This window comes from Filicampus tigris, chromosome 12 (genome assembly GCF_054856515.1).
Source record: "Filicampus tigris isolate MCC_2025a chromosome 12, RoL_Ftig_1.0, whole genome shotgun sequence".
Classification (NCBI taxonomy): domain Eukaryota; kingdom Metazoa; phylum Chordata; class Actinopteri; order Syngnathiformes; family Syngnathidae; genus Filicampus; species Filicampus tigris.
In genome coordinates, this window is record NC_141228.1 from 4009803 (window position 1) to 4024661 (window position 14859).

Genomic DNA, 14859 nt, shown 5'->3' on the forward strand with positions numbered 1-14859 from the left:
ACTCGATATACAGCATTAATTTTTCTAACCATCTGCCCTCAACAAAAGAAAGCGGCAGCATATCGCGTCATTTTACAAATTAGTTGGGTAAGTTTCGGTGAGCATTGCAGCGCCTGGTTGAAACAAACGCTCTTATGCTCGTCTGACTGGCCCCGCCGCCATCGACCTGCAGGTTCACATCGAGATTTACTACTCCGGGAGAGTGGTTGCAAGCGAGTTTATGCTTACAAAGCCTAGAGACGACCTTGTTGTCATCTGCTGCATCAAAATACTCCCAAACGGTGCCGTTATTTTTCGTGGTAGCTACGACATCTTCAGAATTTACTTTTCTTCCTCAAACTTAGTGTCCCCACCCCAATTGTTAGCAATTCCCTCTCTTGGTGCTCAGCTTGTTGACAGAGGCAGAGGCGTGAGGAACAAGATCGGTGATACTTAATGCAGCATTGAACCGACTAGTAAAATACTAAACGTTTAATAAATCGTAGACGGTTAAACGACTAGTCGCACACATCGCTACCTGAAACAATTTGGCTTTAGCCACAGGTGCTGCTACTCAACTGGCAGGTAAACGAGCTCAGTTGATTAGAAGCACCTGTGGCTAAAGGCAAACTGTGGCAGGGTTTTTACTCTATAGACTTGGATTGCCCACCTGTGTTTATGATATATGTTTGTAGACAATGACAATATTGACGGTTTTGTAACAGCATAGAGAAGAGTAATTACCACTCGATTTAAAAAAAAAAAAAAATAGTGCTTCTCTTGCACTGACACAGACAGCGGCGCTGGCGTGAGCATGAATGACGGTTTGGAGAGATTTTTATGCTCTAGAGATGTCCCAGACAAGGACATACTTCATACATACATGCAAAGGGATAAGGTATGTACTACATTTTAGCAGTTAGGAAAAACAAAATTGCTATCCAATTTTTCCTCTTCAGTGAAGTGGGTGTCCTGTCACGTAATCATGGTGTTACATGTTTTGAACCACTAGAGGGCAGACTATGCCTGTGAATACAATGTTACTGCAGGGAATGCACATGAAAAAGAAAAAAAAAGCATGCTACAGTGTTGCAGACAGTTAATAAAGGCGGAGAACAGTGGTCTTTCTTTTTAAAAGAACCCAACAAAACACGTGTCGGTACTTGACCGGGTTAGGGACAAATACAGGGTGGACGAAAACCAAAAACAAACCAAGTTAGAGCAAGAAGTTTCTACTATTTGCAGTATTGGTTCTCCGGAGAATGTCTTCCATATTAAAGTAAAATTGGTACGGTATGAAATAATTCCTTATGTGAATAGAAAAATTAATCAAAGTGATCGTGAATCATAAATCGAGTCAATTGGGCCCTTGTGACTCGAATCGAATCAATTTTGGAAAACTGAATGGTCAACAAGCCCTACTAATAAGACGTCATAGAAAAATCTTCCCAAACTTACAAAAACAAAAATCCCACTGTCAGGCAGGAGCACGTCGGCGCCAACCGCTTCCTCATCCGACAACGAGACGTTCCGGGACCCGCCCGTCTGGTTAGATGGCTTTGAACATGGCACCCAGGCTCTGATATTTATTTTCTTATTTATTTATTTATACAGAAAGGATGTAACCTGACCCGCGTTACAGACAGGGTTATTTATTATTTGCTGCAGCACCGGCCTCGTCTGACACAGAATCAGCAAAACAGTCGTCGTCAGTGAAGGATTGACGGACCTTCCATCAGTACTGTCTCTGCAAAATTGCGAGAATGATTCAAAATTGTCCGAACCTGATCATGAAAATGCCGCAGTTGAATTGGGGCCGGCCGGGGCGAGACGGCTTTCAACGCCGCTATATCACGGCTCAATTTCTTGCAGGTAAGTATGGCTGCGCATTAGTCGTCATGTAATAGGTTACGTGAGCTATTATAAATTCACTTTAATACAACCACTGACCAGTGTAACCAAGAACACATTTGGACGCAGTTCACACCTGCATAAAAAGTCCAGACCTGCGTGGAAATACACACCCATTGGCCTCCTTAGCAGCAGTGACTGTGTCCTTGACCCACTGACAGAGTGATATGCTGCAGTGAGAAAACACCAGATGAGGCCCAGGTCTACCGGCCAAGAATGCTCGCAGTCAAGATTACAGCAACTGCACTTGTCACAAATATTCTCAGTGCTGTATTACAGAACTACTTGCTCTCAGACATATTTTCAGGAATAGGCAGCACAGAAAAAAGTAGTTGTGTAATTTGCTCAACAATGTGTACACGAGCCATTAAACACTCATTTATTTTATAGGTCCCCAACAAACGAGTTAAGTGAGGTGGCTGTCCACCCCATCCTGTGACTCTGCACTGATAAGTGGTATAGAGTCAAACAACAGAGTTAAGGAGGGTCAACGTTTTCTCAAGTACATGCATTGCTTTAATTATTCACTAGTTATTTAAGCAAGAAAATTTCAGCACAGTTCTTGTCACATTCTTCAGCATGGGTGGGCAATTAATTTTGCAAAGGGCCACATGAGAAACATGAGCGCTAGTAGAGGGCCAAGTCAACATACTAACTAGGGAGTCCCGATCACATTTTTTTTGCACTTCCAAGTCACTTGATTTTGAGTAAGTGGGGGGATGATGGGTATCTTTAGATAATATGTTTGAATTTGGCTATAAATAAGCAGTAGTCGTAATCAAGTAAAGAACTTAAATATATTATTCTTGACTTCTGAAGAAAATTTAAATATTCAATCTTTTCCAGCCAAAACCGATCATCTGAAAATCAAGTGCGGTCCGGATTTCTAATCCAGTCGATGGAATTGAGACAACAATATTACTAACCTCAACTTTGCCTATATTATTTTGCATGTATTTAGAAAAAGCCTATTGTCTTGGGAGCAGCACGATGGTCGACTGGTTAGCACGTCCGCCTCACAGTTTTGAGGTCGTGGGTTCGATCCCGGATCCGGCCTCCCTGTGTGGACTTTGCATGTTCTCCCTGTGCCTGCGTGGGTTTTCTCTGGGTTCTTCGGTTTCCTCTAACATTCCAAAGACACGCATGGTAAGTTGATTGGACTCTCTAAATTGCCCCTAGGTGTGATTGTGAGTGCGGATGTTTGTCTCTGTGTGCCCTGCGATTGGCTGGCAACCAATTCGGGGTGTCCCCCGCCTACTGCCCGAAGACAGCTGAGATAAGCTCCAGAATCTTTATGCGACCCTTGTGAGGATAAGTGGTATAGATAATGGATGGATGGATGGATATTGACTTGGTTCAATAAATTGTGTACATTATAGTATGTAGTCAAAATCAAGCCAAATTAAAATTCAATTTTTACACTTAGAAAATAGTAACATTCATTTTGTGCACCAACCGCCAACTAATATAAGCCATTCATAATCAGGACTCCCAAATATATACAGTGGGTACTAAAAGTATTCAGACCCCTTGGAATTTTTCACCGCTGTAGAAATGTAGAAATCTTAGTAAATTTATGAAAAAAGAAAAACTGAAATATCATATGGTCATAAGTATTCAGACCCTGACGCATTTTATTGAGTGCAAGCACCCTTTTGAGCAAGTACAGCCACGAGTCTTCTTGGGAATGATGCAACGTTTTTCACACCTGGATTTGGGGATCCTCTGCCATTCTTCCTTGCAGACCCTCTCCAATTCTGTCAGGTTGGATGGAGAACGTTGGTGGACAGCCATTTTCAGGTCTCTCTAGAGATGCTCAATCGGGTTTAGGTCAGGGCTCTGGCTGGGCCAGTCAAGAACGGTCACAGAGTTGTCTGAAGCCACTCCTTTGTTATTTTAGCTGTATGATTCACATCATTGCCCTGTTGAAAGGTGAACCTTTGGCCCAGTCTGAGGTCCTGAGCACTCTGGAAGAGGTTTTCCTCTAGGATATCTCTATACCTGGCCACATTCATCTTTCCTTCAATTGCATACAGTCGTCCTGTCCCTGCAGCTGAAAAACACCCCCACAACATGATGCTGTCACCAACATGTTTCGCTGTAGGGATTGTATTGGGCAGGTGATGTGCAGTGCCTAGGTTTCTCCACATATACCGCTTAGAATTAACACCAAAAAGTTCAATCTTGGTCTCAGACCAGAGAATCCTATTTCTCATAGTCTGGGAGTCCTTCATGTGTTTTTTGGCAAACTCTATGCGGGTGAGGCTTCTGTTGGGCCACTCTGCCATAAAGCCCCGACCGGTGGAGGGCTGCAGTGATAGTTGACTTTGTTTAACTTTCTCCCATCTCCCTACTGCATCTCTGGAGCTCAGCCACAGTGATCTTTGCGTTCTTCTTTACCTCTCTCAGGAAGGCTCTTCTCCCACGATTGTTCAGTTTGGCTGGATGGCCAGGCCAAGGAAGAGTTGTGGTCTTCCCAAAATTCTTCCATTTTAGGATTACGAAGGCCACTGTGCTCTTAGTGCTGCAGACATTATTTTGTAATCTTGACCAGATCGATGCCTTTCCACAATTCTGTCTCTGATCACCTTGGACAATTCCTTCGATCTCATGATTCTCATATTCTCTGACATGCACTGTGAGCTGTAAGGTCTGATATAGACAGGTGTGTGCCTTTCCTAATCAAGTCAAATCAGTTTAATTAATTTAACACAGCTGCACTCCAATAAAGGAGTAGAACCATCTCAAGGAAGATCAGAAGAAATGGAAAGCATGTGAGTTAAATATGAAGCTGAGTGTAAATTAATGAGAGTTAAAATATGTATTTTATGATACAGGGAAATTTCCGGGAAAATGACACAAAAAGTGAAAAACTTCAAGGGGTCTGAATACTTTCCATACCTGCTGTACCTCGAGTTGAAACAGTGACAGGTTGTGATGCATTTTTAACACTTACCTCAAAAATAAGTAGAGTGAGAATTATTTTGTTCACAATTTCACAAGGCATTCGACTAGCTGGGAGCAGATTACAGAAGAGTAGACACACACGCACGGACAAGCAACATTGCGTTGAGTCAATATCAATCAAATGAACATATTTGCTTCACTGTAATGGTGCAAATATATTGTCAATATCAACAATGGATGAAATGTGGAGTCACAAATGTGACAAATGGCGTCAAATAGGTCAAGAATATGGTATGTCATGTAAAAACGTATAGTGAATAATGTACATATATTGGCATGTATACATTATGCTGATATAAATATATAAATGCAGGTATTTAACATTAATTCTTAAAATCAGAATGGGCTAATTCTGTGTCCAAAAAGCATAAAGGCTATAAAGCTGCATATCTGGCCTGGTCATGATGAAAATGATCATAACTTGCTCAATGCAGCATTACAGTAGATGTCACACGAATCGCTCTTGAGTGCGACAAATTTTAAAAAATGGCTTAACTAAGCATGGCCGGAGGTGTATTTTAGTCCAGCCCACTATCGGCCCTCGTGCGAGTGACGTGCTCGCGTGGTGGCCAAAATTCATCTCAGCCCACTCGGTGAAAGGCTTATTTTTAGGCTTCTTTCTACTCCCGCGTCGGCGCGAGCGACAACTGCTGTTATAGGGATTATGGTTTTTCCGCCCGGCCAGGACCCCCGCCCCCTCTTGTAATGGTATGCCCCAGTTGCAGGTGGGAGGTGCGGGTTACGTGACGTGACAATGAGGAAATACAAACACGCTTGAGCGCACGTTGCTATCTCACATGTTGCGATGACAGTTTCCCACACAGAGACGGATGCACCACGCAGCTTGTTGCTGCAAAGTAAGCATAAGCAAGCTACTCACCCACGTTCCCCCTTAGCCGCCACCTTCCAGATCGTTTTCGCAATAAAATTAAATGCATTAAATGCAAAACAACTTGTGTCCACGAGTATATTGCTGACTCAACTCAACTGACGTTGGCACATCAAGGTGGAGTTCATGCACTTCTTCTGACGTTCACTACTTCCGGAAAAACAACATAGCAAACTTGCTCTGTGTATGGGTTTGCTGGTATGCTTTTATTTTGAAGGCCGGAAAGGAGAGGAAGTGGAAAATAAATAAGTAACTTGTTGACTGCCATTTCTGGCGGTCTGTTGAACCCAAATAATTATACAATACGAGAAAAAAAAAAACCCCGGGGCTCGCAATGGAAGTAAGCACGTGTAGTTTGGTAAGTAGTAAATTACTGTAACGAAGTGAGTTATCTTTGTTGTGGTTGCATTCGTGTTTTGCAGCGTTATGTTGTTTCCGAGCCTGTTGAATGCATTGCGCGGCTCGCTGGATGGGAGGGGGTGCGGGCGAGAGAGAGGGAGCGGACGACGAAGGAGAGAGAGTGTGTGACTGGGTGGATTGAATGGTTGTTGTACTTGTGTTGGCGTCGGCTACGGCCCAGAGTAGCCGGTTGATTTAATAAAAACGCGTTCATTGAACTACAACTGATGGCCTATCATTCGGAGACGCTACAGTACTACAACAACAGGACAGAGAAAGCGAGCAATATTCCCACCTTGCCTCCCTCCTGTGAAGTAGACCGCCGAGACCGAAAAAATAACAAGCCGAGCTTCAAAAGGGGGCGTGACAATTTGTCGTAAATCTAATCACAAAAAAGCCCTTAAATCACTACAACATCTTTTGGGCGGGGGGGCATTTTAGCACTGATGTCATTTTTACATACAAAACCTATAAGTGCCAATGTAAAGCTCATCCAAGTGTCCCTTTAAGCCTCTATCCCACTGAGGGGCTAACATTTCTGACTGTTGAAGAAAATAGAAAAAAGCATGTTCACATCAGGGTTCGTCATGGTTCATTCAAGGTCACAAATGTTCGCCAAACGATTGCCAGACGTTCGGCAGACACTCGCCTCTACTTTTCATGTTGCAACGGAATTTTGAGTATGTTCTTTGTGACAAAGAAAAAACATTAAAATTGTTAGCAAACTATCGGCGAATGTCTGGCAATTTTTTTGTGAACATTTGCGACATTGAACGAACCTAGAGGAACTCTGACATGAACGCAACATTCTCTGCCTTTGAAAACACTCGCAATTGTTCGCCGCTCAGTGGAATAGGAGCTTTCCCACCCAGCACCAGACGTCTTCTGGACGTTGGATTTTGGGCTGAACCTGGTCGGTCCGTCTTAGACTTGATTTAGCCCAGAAATAGTCATTGAAAATTGGGCTGTGTTTGGGTCATCCAAATCTGTCCAAATTTAGTCCAAAAATAGTAGTTGAAAACTGGGTTGTGTTATAGCCCCTCCAACATAGTCCAAATTTAGCCCAAAAATAGTTGTTTAAATTTGGGTTGTGTTTAGCCCGACCAATGTGGTCCCAATTTAATTCAAAAATAGTTGTTAATAATTGGGTTTTGTTTATCCTCTTCATTGTGGTCCAACTTTAGTCCAAAAATAGTCATTGAAAATTGGCTATTGTTTTAGCCCATCCAATGTGGTCCAAATTTAGTCAAAAAAATAGTCGTTGAAAACTGGGTTGTGTTACACAGCCGGTCCAATGTGGTCCAAATTTAGTCCAAAAATAGTTGTTGATAATTGTGTTGTGTTTAGCCCGTCCAATGTGGTCCAAATTTAGCCCAAAAATAGTCGTTTGAATTTGGTTTGTGTTAAACCGTCTTTGTTGTTGTATTACTGTTTTTTTTTTTTCATATGTGAAATTCTTTGTTAGTTGCAGCTGTTGTGAAATGCACTGTATAAATAATGTTGCATTGCTTTTAGTACTGCATGATGTTAACAAACTATCGTCTCAAAAATGTAATTTTTCTTGGCTATCGTAATTGGCATTTATTAAAGATATTTAAAATCAATGTCGGGCGGCACGGTGGTCGAATGGTTAGCACGTCCGCCTCACAGTTCAGAGGTCGTGGGTTCGATCCCGGCTCCGGCCTCCCTGTCTGGAGTTTGCATGTTCTCCCCGTGCCTGCGTGGGTTTTCTCCGGGTACTCTGGTTTCCTCCCACATCCCAAAAACATGCATGGTAAGTTGATTGGACACTCTAAATTGCCCCTAGGTGTGATTGTGAGTGTGGATGTTTGTTTGTCTCTGTGTGCCCTGCGATTGGCTGGCAACCAATTCAGGTGTCCCCCGCCTACTGCCCAAAGACAGCTGGGATAGGCTCCAGCACGCCTTGTGAGGATAAGCGGTATAGATAATGGATGGAAAATCAATGTCACTCCTGCACACCATTTTGAATGCGGATGGACTTCCTGGCTGGCAGCCAATCAGAGTGATCATCACTGACACACTTTGCAGACTGACGTTGATGTTTTATACATTCAATTCATATCTAAAAAGTACCATGACACAAAATATATGAATTTGCCACAATTCTAACACATGCATTCTACTTTATGAAACCATGACTGAGCACCGCACAACAAACAATGACCTCCCTGCCATGTTAACATACACATATCACAGAGTAGGTTGAGATTGGCTGCCTTGTGACCATGTCACACGCATGCGAGCCGATTAGTGGACCGGACTAAAACTTTTTTTCCCCCAAATGTGTCCGGTTAGGGGCTTTCACTTTTCAACCAAGTTTGGATGTTTTTTGAACGGACACAAGTTACGTCTTTTTAACCAATTTTTGCTGGGTGGGGTGGGTTGGGTTTGTTTCTGTTTGTATTTTGAATATGTTTTGTATTTTTTATTTCATGAAACCATGACAGTAATTGGTCTCACAATCAATGACTTCTCTACCATGTAATCTGTTGACCATCACTTAATAACAAATAAAATGTAGCATACAGACATTTTCTAGTCTATGCATTCAAATTGTTGCCCAACTTCCACAGGCAAAAAAGAAATTCAGATTGTGGTATTTGTTTACAATTTCTTGGAGCCAGTCAGGAGTTGTAAACAAGCCGTTTCGTTTGATGTGTTAAGAGCTTGTCACGAATCTGAAGATAGGAAACACAACGTTGCTGGACTGACATTGCCCTAACGGCCACAGCTGGAACCCGGAGCCAGTTAATGTGGAAGCCAGTTGAACCATAACGCGGTAGCCTCCACATCAGGCTAAAATAATAAATTCACGGCCAACTTATGACTGGTTGTGACTTGATGTATAATTTGCTTTGCAGTTGATATGGTCCTTTATTATGTCATATAGGCCTGATGTCTTACAGTTTATAAGCTTTAGTTACTCAGTGACATGTGGAGTACGTCAAACCTTCTTCCAGGGAGGATGCCTCCCGTCCAGCTCTCTGTAGTTACTTTGTATTTTCGTTGATAAAGACTTGACTCTTCAACTTCCGTGTCATGTCTGCTATCGGTTCCAAATTTCACTCCACACGTGACAGAATGCACTGAGCCATCGTGGACCCAGCCGACTCACACACAATTCATCAAGCCGAAAATGTCACCAGCTTCTCCTAACCATCCCTCCACCTCCAATCAGGCAGTGACTGTCTCACCGGCTGCTGCTTCGCTCTTTCACTGGGAACCTCTTGTGTCGCTCCTCCACGATGGGTCGCCCTCGGCGCAAGTCTCAGTCTGCTTCCTACCGCCCTCAGCCTGCCGACCAGCCCCACACCTTTTGTGTAAATTCTGTCTTTTCTTCCACGTTTCTCTCATCTTTGCCATCTACTTGTCCTAGTTTTGCACGTTCCCCTTCTAGTTTAACACCCGATATTTTGTTTTTAGTCTCAAATTTTTCTGACTCGAGTAATTATTCAAGCCCTTGTCAGTTTTTGTCACATTTTTCTGATGATCCCTTAGTGTCTACCCCAGAACCCTTCCCTTCAGACCCTTACTTGGGCACCCGTTTAGCCATTTACACGGGACCCCAGAGGGCCACCAACGTAGGCGCCTGAGTAGATGTTCTGGTTACTCCCGTAATTCAGCCTTTTCCAAGTCACGTCATACCGAACCTATACCCAAGTCACTCCCTCTCCGCCTTTTTCATCATCTCGTTCACTGCTTACTTCTGAATCTAGTCCCGTTTATCCTGTTTCTTCTAGTTTACCTTCCTCACTATCTGTACTCCCAGCTCCTTGTGTCCCTTGTGCTTCCCAACCTCTATGGTGGCAGGCTGATGAGACAGAGCCCAGTGTCGGCACCTTGGCAGCTGCAGGGCCCCATGCCGGCTCCTCAGCAGTATCAGGCTCCCGTTCCGGTGCCTCAGCAGCGCCAGGCCCACTTCCCGGCGTCTCGACAAATACAGGCCCCCGTCCCGTCTGCTACGCTGGCACAAGCTCTGCGGCCTCCTTCCGAATCTTCTATGGTGGCGCAAGGCTTCTATGGTGGCGGCTGCCCTCTAACCGGGCTCCGGCAGTGCAAGTCCTGCGGCCGCCTTCACCTCCTGTGTGGCCCTCTGGAGGGCCACCGGACGGCCCCGTCAAGAACCTCTCATCTGGCCTCCGGGTCCCCCACCAGACTGGCCCCATCAAGAACCTCTCGTCAGGCCTTCGGGACGGGCTCTGGATTGGCCCCGCTGAGAACCTCTCGTCTGGCCTCGAGGTTGCCCACCAGACTGGTCCCGTCAAGACCCTCTCGTCTGGCCTCCTGGACGCCCACCGGAAAGGTTCCGCCAGGAACCTCTCGTCTGGCCTGCTCCAATCTTTTGTTGATTTTGGTTTGATTTAGAATTTAGTTTCATGCTTTCTTTGTGATTCGTTTATATGTGTCTGTCTCATTCGCTTATTGTATCCACCTGTGCTCGGTTACCAGATCCCTTGAGTTACTCAATCAGCTCCCTCTAACACTATAATTCTTGTCCAGGTGTTGCTTGTTGTCTTGCCTGTTTGTATTTGGTTTATTGTTTTCTTTCAGTTTTTATTGGTTCATTGTCTTTGTCACGTCTAACTGCTGTTTGTCTTAATCCAAGCAAAGATGGTTTCCTCATGTTTGTTGAGTTACTTTCATTCTTGTTGTTTTGTACATATTAAGTATTTTTGATTTTTGGCCTTGTTTGCCTTTTGTTATTTTAGATTCTGGGCTTAAGCTTTCAATTTCTAACAGTCAAAGTTAGCAGAAGGAGATCTTATTCTTACCTCAATGAGAGAGCTCGTGTCTCGGATGAGCTGCCCGCTCATGCACTCGCCGCCACCGGTCAGCCAGTAGCCGGTGTTCTGCCAGAGATTCCGCTCGGCATCACCGGTGCGGCGTGTGATCGTTAATAAGAAGCCCATTCGAGAAAATGGATGGAGGTATAAACTAGGCAGCCAAGATGCTCCGTGTCTACCTTCAGCCGTGTTTGCCACGGCTGGCCAACCAGCCAGCAGCATCGTGTTTGCTACAGAGGCGGTCTGTTGCGGCTTACGCTTTAATTCTGTCCAGCCAGAGGTACAGCAGCGGCGTCCCAGTGTGAGGAGGGCCGGCCAGTGTGCATCAATTTCGGATAAATACAAGCCCCGGAGGTCGGTTAATCGAAATGTCAAAGTTGGACTTTAAGAGCACCGGACCACGTGCAGGGGTGGACCTCTGAGAAAAACTAAGTCAAGCTAACACTTTAAATGTAATCTATAACAACCTATGAGCAATTCAGCTAAGGAAAAAGCTTCTAGGAACGCAATATGTTTGAGTATCTTGGTGACTTATGACATGAAACGACATATGTGGCATGTAGGCTGCTCATTTCTTGCTCTTTTTGGTCACACATGGGAATGCTAATCGTTTTGTGATATTTTCAGCGGTTGAAGTGGGCCTAAGTAGAGATGTCCACATGTATTGGGGCCGATTGATCCCTGTTATTTTCACGATATTCACAATGTTATTTACAACGACTTTGAATGGCAAAATGTAATCGCTCCCCTCGTGATGTCACACAAGGATTGGAGGAAGGGGAGGGGGTGTCGCCAAATGGCTCATTTTTTGTGGGCGGTTCTGAACTCGTTAGTTTTGCACTTATTTCTCCAAAACAAATTGATGAATGTTAAAATGCAAGCTAATACCATTTTCCTGATTAAAAAATACATACATTGAGCTTGTCATTGAAAAATGAACCGTCCTGGCTGAATGATCACTTTAAACTAAGTTTCTGCATTGACGTTAGAGCGTTGTATGTTTTCAAAAGAGTGGATTTATGGCTTGTTAAAACGCTTTGGACAATATATTGTGTAGATAAAGTATTATAAAAGTGCACTTTATTTGCCATTTACTATTGTGATTAAATTGGATGTTTCCTTTTTTTGGACTATGACAGGTTTTCTGCAAAAGTACTAGTAACTCATTCGAACTTAGTTAAAAGGGAAACGAACATCAATCGCAGAGTTGGGCTACCAGCAGCCTATATTAACTCATTCACTGCCATTGACAAAGTTACTTGTCTTTTCACAGTCCAGCCATTCAATCCCAGGAACTTATATTATATTTTTTTCTGTTTTTTTTCAAACGTTGGGGTAAAAGAGGGTCTGAAAATGTCCAGCAGTGAATGAGAGAGAGAGTTGCGGTGGTCGGCACAAGCTGCAAAATAGATCTAAAATTAGTTAGGGTATTACCGTACACCCCCGGTATCATGAAGAGACAGTAAAAGGGTGTAAAAAATTGGAATGCCGCCCAACCCTAATACATATGGAGTAAACTATGCTTTGTGAAATACAATTTACTTAGAACAACTGTGGTAACCCAGCGACAACAGTAAATAAACATGCAACCTATAGTGACATGGTCAGCTGCTGTATGTGCCAGCAAAACTAACAGAACTCCCAAATTCTTACACATATGTTGTTGTTTTTTTCCACACAAACACTCACACCACAAAGCTCACTACCCCTGTCCTCGTCCAGTCCTGCCCTGTTCCGTCCTGTCCTTTTTTACTACTCATCAATTCCTCACAGAGTGTAGTACCGCCTTTCCTGTCCACATAAAATATCCTATGTAACGTTGTTGACTGCATTTCCAATGAATATATATCACGACACAAATAATAACCCCAGAGGAAGTATATCAAGCTGTTCCGGCAGAAAAAAGGCATACTGATCCATTATACTGCATGACCAAGCAGCCGAAGAGAACAAGTTAAAAAAACAGACAGGGGCAGCCAGGATAAGTGTTTGTGCCAATTAACAGGACTGCAGCCTGTCTGTAAGTCGCAGCATCCAACATCAAAAATGGACCTACTCCTTTAAATATTTGGACAGATTTACAGTATGTGCACATTCAGCAGGGCAGACATCATTCCGCTTTGCTCAGGCTGCCGACACATATCACATTGGTTCTGACACACTGACACAGTGGAGAATGCAGAGAAAGACATTCTACTTCATCTATTCCCAAATTTTATCACAAAACCTTTTCTCCTCATGCAATTAAAACAGTCCTGCATGGATCAGCACAAATCCCAGTACACTGTTTCATGCTGACACCCGACAGAAAAAAAACATTTCATAAAGCAAATACACAAAAATCAAAGCAGAGAGGTCAAATGTGATCAATTCTTGCATACTAATGTGTGTATGTGTGGAATTTCAGACATTCATTTCAAAGTGTTGAGATAATGCAAGGGTGGGCAAAGCACGGCCCTGTGGTCACTTACATTCCACTTTGTTTTTTTTAATCCAGCCCCCTGAGCATTTACTTGCATTACAGACCCCTGTATTATTTGCTGCATTCATTCAGCCGGCTTTTTGTCCCAACATTTGTTGATAAAATATATTCATATATAATAATTCATTAAATAATTAATTTATTGTTACATATATGTAGCAGATGTTACATACATAAAAAATTCTGGAAATTTGATCAAATAATTGGTTAACTAAATGTGATAAACATTAATGGAATTATTAATGTATTAATTATTACTTCTATTATTTACCTTTTTGTTTTATACTGCATCTATATACAACCTGGCCCATCTGTCCAATTTGAAAATCAAATGTGGCCAGCACAAAAATGTTCCCACCCCTAAAGATGACCATATGTGAAATGGAAGCCTGTAACTAATGTGTATTACTGGCATCTATACATAAGAGGTGGATGCATGCTATGGTATTCCCAAAACGACTTTTTGGACTAAAAGGCGAACACTTTTAGCACTCGTCACTACCAGGCAGACATTCCACGTAATTCCACTAACAAAATCTAAACATAGCAATCACGCAATGTTGATCTCTTATGACATTATGTTCTGCCATTGATCAGTTGCGGGAGGAAAAGCTTGCGGGAGCGTCAAGTCAACTATTACGCGCGCACCAGGACGCGCATCAAATATGGCGCTTCTTCAACTTGACTACTTTGGCTTTGACTTTGCCAGCTGTAAACTTTCAAAAGTGCTCTACCTGGTTAGTGGTGTCGGGCGGGAGGTTCTTGATGAGTATTTTCCGCCTGTTGCTAAGCCCTTGGCGAGTTTTAGCGAGCCTCTTCTCTATCTCCTCCGGACCCAGCTCGGGCAAGTCACGGAGGCTTGTCCATGGCTCCACGGGCTGCGCTGCCGCCGCCGCCGTTTCTTCATCATCCGGCTGCTGGCTCTCGGTGCAGTTCATACCCGGGAAAAGTGCACTCTCCCGGGCTAGAGAGGAGTGGACGCTTGGCGGCTGGATGGATGACGCTGCCGCCATTTTGGATGTCTGGGAGCAGAGTGAGCGCGAAGAGCGATATCAAGGCAGCGAGCGAGCAGGTGGGAAGCAAGTGAAGAGCGCGGCTGTGTGGCGCTGACTGTGTCCGCGCGCGCGCGTGTGTGTGTGTGCCTGCGTGCCAGTGAGACAGAAGAACTCCACTCGACGAACTTGAGAAACAATATTTTATCGCAACATTAACGCTACTACGTAACGGATACAGTAAACAACAACAAAATGGATACGACAAAATATAGATACGCGACAACAAAATACAAATCTTTTTATTCCCAGAAAGACCATATGTCACCGCAAAGAGATGTAATAAAGAGACAAAATTGTGTTTAAATGATGTCAATATGTTAAGATCAAGAAAGTCATGACAATTTTAGAGGGTTCAAAAAGCGGGGAAACATG

At 43.5% G+C, this 14859-nt stretch overlaps 1 protein-coding gene across 1 annotated transcript in view; it reads right to left on the reverse strand.

Annotated features, from left to right (window-relative positions):
* The window catches only part of raver2 (ribonucleoprotein, PTB-binding 2), an 88639-nt gene extending 74102 nt beyond the window's left edge, over positions 1-14537 (reverse strand). Inside the window, exon 1 of the mRNA XM_086046879.1 lies at positions 14167-14537. Coding sequence (XP_085903005.1) covers positions 14167-14445 — 279 coding nt within the window. The 5' untranslated portion in view covers positions 14446-14537. The remainder of the gene's footprint in view (positions 1-14166) is intronic.
* Positions 14538-14859: the final 322 nt, after the last annotated feature.